Here is a 4,888-nt window from a genome sequence, read left to right on the forward strand (position 1 = left end):
AAATGGCCCTTCAACCTCCCTTACAAAAGTACTAGTATTTTACAATTACATGTTTCATAAAAGTATAGTTGGTTTTATTGAGGAACAAGTTGTATCCTTTTTGTTTCCGTGCCTTTCAACCCCGTTAATATTAGACTAACAATGTTACTAGTTTTCAATTTCCTTTACAAAGACAATCAACATTAGTAGTTTACACTTCACATATTTTCAATATTGAAAACGATAAACAAGTTGCCCCTTTATGTTTCACTGTATTTCAAAAGCAAGCACAATTAAAAGTATTTGGTGTGCCCAAAGACAAGAAATGGCATATCATAGGCTATAGGACCAAATCAAATACTTCTAAATTGAATTTTCTGAATTTGACCGAGTTAGACTCAGTCTCATACCTCATACCAGACCTAGTAAAAGACATATCAAACAATTTTAATTTTAAAAACATAGTTTGAAGATCATTTTTAAATTTTAGTAACATATATGTTATATAACTAGTTTAGTTTATTATCTAATCTAATCTAAGATCCTCCATTTTCAAATACCGATTTTTTGACTGGCCATGGTGCACCACCCATCACAGCTTCTACATCCTCGATTTTTCTAGGAACTTTCGTCATGTTCACACAACCATCCGAGGTAACATACTGCAACACCACACAACAAATAAACAATTAAAAATATATGTTATAAACTTATAATAAATTAACATACACATGAAACATGAAGATGAAAAATTGGAAGGAAGGTATTTTAATTTTATTTACCAGATCACTCTCGATACGAACTCCACCAAATCCTCTAAACTTGGTGATTGCTTCACGGTTAAAGAACTTTGATGTTTTCAAGGAATCTATGGCTGGAATCAGCAATGCATCAATGAAATAGCATCCAGGTTCAACTGTTATCACCTACACAAAACCATAACATTAACCTACTTTCACCATTTTATTATAAATAAATAAATAAATAAAAGTTTAAACTTTAAAGTTTAGTGTGAACACAAACAAACCATTCCCTCCATAAGATCTCTGCTTGTGCGTAGGGACCTTAGTCCTGCTTCTTTGGGTCTTTCAGCCCCCTGTATATATATATATATATATATATATATATATATATATATATATATGATTGGTGTCTTAATAATATTTAAGAATCATCATTCATCAACCAATTTTGACCAATTAAAATTGACCTTTAAATAGCCACCAGGATCGTGTGTATCAAGTCCCATGAGGTGTCCCAGACCATGTGGCATGAAAACAGAACCCAATCTTTCAACCATCATTTCATCAACATCACTATATCAATAAAATACTTGATTAATAAGTTATTTATATTTATTCGATTATTATATAAATGTGCCAAGGAAAACAAACAATACCCAACAAGGAGGGATCCTTTCTTCAGTGACTCAAGAATAGTTTTCTCTGCCAATCTGATAAAAGAAAAAATGAAAACATTTTTTCCTATTAAGACATTATACTTCAAAAAAAATAAATATAAAATAAGTGAAAGTATGTTGCTATTTCAATCAATGGAGTCCTGTAACAATCTTACTTGTGCATATCTACCCAGTTTACTCCCGGCTTCATGGTAGATATAACATCATCATGAGCATCAAGAACAGCCTGGAAAAAAGTCAAAAAGTCAAAGCATATGTTGATACACACTGAAAGATCGCAGTTTTTTCAAAAGATAAAAACAAAAAGGCCTTACGTTATAAATAAGACGTTGATTACTTGTAAATTTCCCATTCACCTTCATGCATCATTACATATGTCACAAAACAATCAACAAGTTGGAATTAATGAGAATTGAGAAGCATCCTATTGCCTATATTATATATATATATATATATATATATATATATATATATATATATATATATATATATATATATACTTACTGGAAAGGAGCAAGTTATGTCAGAACCATAAAAATGGAATTCAGCTCCCATATCCAATAATGCCATATCCCCATCGCGCAATGTCTGCATAATATAAGTAAAACATATTATTCACATTAACTAACATATTATTAAAACAAAAATTTTATACATTTATGATATTGATATGAATATGATATCAATTGTGTGTTTTATTTTGAAATGTCATTGCCTTTCTAATTATTAAAAGGTGAAGCTCTTACATAAATTCGAAACGTAAAGATTAAAATTTAGTGTAAAAAACGAGTTTTGGTGTTGGGTTGAAAAATTATGAAGTTCTTCTAAACAATAAACCAAAAGAATTCACTAAATAAACTTCTATATAATAAAAGAAGTAAAATTAATTGTACCCTGTCATTTGGAGCTGCTGCATGCCCATAATGAAGAACAGAACTGCAGGATGAAAAAAAATAAATAAAAGCTAATAAACAAACATATATGAAAGAGTGAAATCCAAGAAGGAAAAAATGATCACCTGTTATCACCAGTTGCACAAATACAAGTATAGGAACAATGCCTACAGCTACCATAGTAGTATGTGTGGTGAAGAAATATGCTTTCCATCTGATACTCCTTCATTTCTGGTTTTGTTTTCCTCATCACCTACGCAAAAGTTAGTAAATATTACCAAAAGATGACATCACCATATACAAGCAACTTATAATGTTATAATATGCACTGATTAAATAAGAGGAAACTGAAGATTATTTAGTAATGAGCTAATTTCAGTTTAGTCATTACATAGTGGAATGATATCTACCTCAATGTGAGCTTCAGAACTTATATCATTGGCATACTGGATCACAGAAAGCTCCAATTTTGACTTCAAAACACGGCATTCAGTCAAAATAGGGTGCAAGGTCTTAAGATCTGTCTCAAATTTCTCAATACCCTGAAGTAACAAAAAGAAAAAGTATTATGAGAATATAGTATCAGTAATTGAAGGTTAGAAAGAGAAAAATGCAATCACATTTACAGGTACCTCAAATGTTGCTGGTTTACAGAAGTTTTTGCTATCTGTATTCAACCCATGTAGAAGAAACAACAAGGGTTTTCCAGATACATGATATTGATTATTAAGGACTTCTGTAATCTCATCAGTATAATGGACCATGGTAACTGTGTATACTTCCTGCATGTTACAGATTAAACAGGTTAATTTGCTAAAAGACTAAAATAGGCAATACAATGAGACTCTTCTGTATTAGATAGGATTAATGAAAATTACTTTGAAATGGGATAATGGCTTTATTTCACCCATCCAAACAGCATACTCAGAGGGCAATCTTGGAGCAAAAAGGATTGAATTCCCTGTATTTACATCCTACACCAGCAAAACAAAAAGAATGAGTAGCAATAGAAAAAGATTACATAACTAATCACAAAAAATATATATATTAAAATATGACATGAAAACAGAAGGGACTCACAATGGCTCCATAAAAACCAGGTTCCCGCACTCCAAAAAGATATGCAAAATAACTTTCCTGCCTGGAAGGAAGTTGGATACCATTAGTAAATAACTGAAGTATACACATTGATATATAAATCATCTTAAAAAGCAATACAACACATCAATCTCTATGGCTTAACAGGACTATATGACTACAAAAATAGTAAAATATAATCATTCAAGTTACAGAATAGGTAACAGTCTGCTTTCAAGAGGTAGGCCAACTCTCCCTGATGATGCTCACTCATTCAAGTTCTCTTTTAATAATGAAATTAAGGTTATATTCCACAACCCTTTTTCTATAGCCTAACTTATAGAAATACCAAAATCCACGGATTGACAGGGAAATTTCTCCATCCACAATTCATTGCAGCGTACCACGTTCTGGTTCTTATATAGATAGCATACAGTTGTACAACAAAGAAACAGAGATTGTTTCGTTTGGATTTCAAATCATATCATCTAATTTAAATATATTCAATTGCACGAATGAATTGTACAAGGTAATCGCCGGAAATACCTAAAAAGATCTTCATGATCAGTGCAGTAACGAGTTTGCTCCTCTCCACCCTGAGCAATAAAACGATTATACAAAAAAATATCATCAAAACCAGTTTAGCTAAACCCGATGTAATTATTTTACCTGAAGAAGTACGAATCCGTGTAAAGGACGAGAGGATGAATCTAGGTTTTCTCGGAGGTGTTTCAACAGTTTTTGTCTATTTTCATCGTGAAGCTTTTTCGGGACCTCGGGTGGAGGATACAGCAAAGACGAAGAAGAAGAATCCATAGCGATCGTCGCCATTGACGAGTGTCCTTAATCCACACTCTACTGAACTTATTATACTAATCGCTTACAGTACAACTGTTAATGCATTAGCTACAACATTGTCCTCGCTCGGCTCATCGCTATTAAGTTTAACTAGAAGCCCAAACCATTGGCCCAAATCGGATGCTGTATAGGCTTATGCTTAAGGGTTGTTTATTATATAGGATATAACTAGATTACGACCAAGGTTAAAAGATGGGAACGCATAAATAAAATACAAAATGTATATAGATATTGCAGAATAATTATAAAAAAATTAGGGTTATTGGTATTATTGAAATGTATAAAAAATACACTGAAATCGATAAATGTATATAGTTGTTGAATGATTTCTTTGTAGACAATATTTTTTGTTTTATTAGTTGAACGACCTTTCTCGTCACATATGAGTACCTTCAAACTTTTTTTACTTGTGACACGAGAAACAACTACATATAGCTGGTCATGCATGAAAGCGGGTCTACGTAAGTATAATCCAACATTTGACAATATACTTTCAAAATACATTGTTAATTTATGGTTATATTGCGAAGTAGAACTGTTTATTTCAAAAAATAGCAACTTATTTATGTTCATTCAAAATGAACTACATAAACCCCTCACAATATTAAATATAAAGAAGGGAACCAATAAATATAAAAACAGTTATGTTTGCTCGATCTAG

At 31.6% G+C, this 4,888-nt stretch overlaps 1 protein-coding gene across 1 annotated transcript; it reads right to left on the reverse strand.

Moving 5' to 3' along the window:
- Positions 1–322: 322 nt before the first annotated feature.
- LOC145117536 (Metallopeptidase M24 family protein) lies at positions 323–4,233 on the reverse strand. Its single transcript, XM_079053828.1, has 16 exons — positions 4,039–4,233; positions 3,916–3,965; positions 3,373–3,433; positions 3,171–3,266; positions 2,925–3,074; positions 2,703–2,834; positions 2,418–2,545; positions 2,293–2,335; positions 1,904–1,987; positions 1,714–1,755; positions 1,555–1,625; positions 1,379–1,432; positions 1,190–1,295; positions 1,007–1,075; positions 762–905; positions 323–641 (listed from the first exon to the last, which is right to left on the reverse strand). Exons 1-16 carry the CDS (start codon positions 4,198–4,200, stop codon positions 516–518), a joined length of 1,518 nt encoding a protein of 505 aa, XP_078909954.1. The 5' UTR covers positions 4,201–4,233; the 3' UTR covers positions 323–515.
- Positions 4,234–4,888: the final 655 nt, after the last annotated feature.

The sequence above is a fragment of the Lactuca virosa genome, chromosome 5 (genome assembly GCF_052849685.1).
Source record: "Lactuca virosa cultivar CGN04683 chromosome 5, Lactuca_virosa_CGN04683_v6, whole genome shotgun sequence".
NCBI lineage: Eukaryota > Viridiplantae > Streptophyta > Magnoliopsida > Asterales > Asteraceae > Lactuca > Lactuca virosa.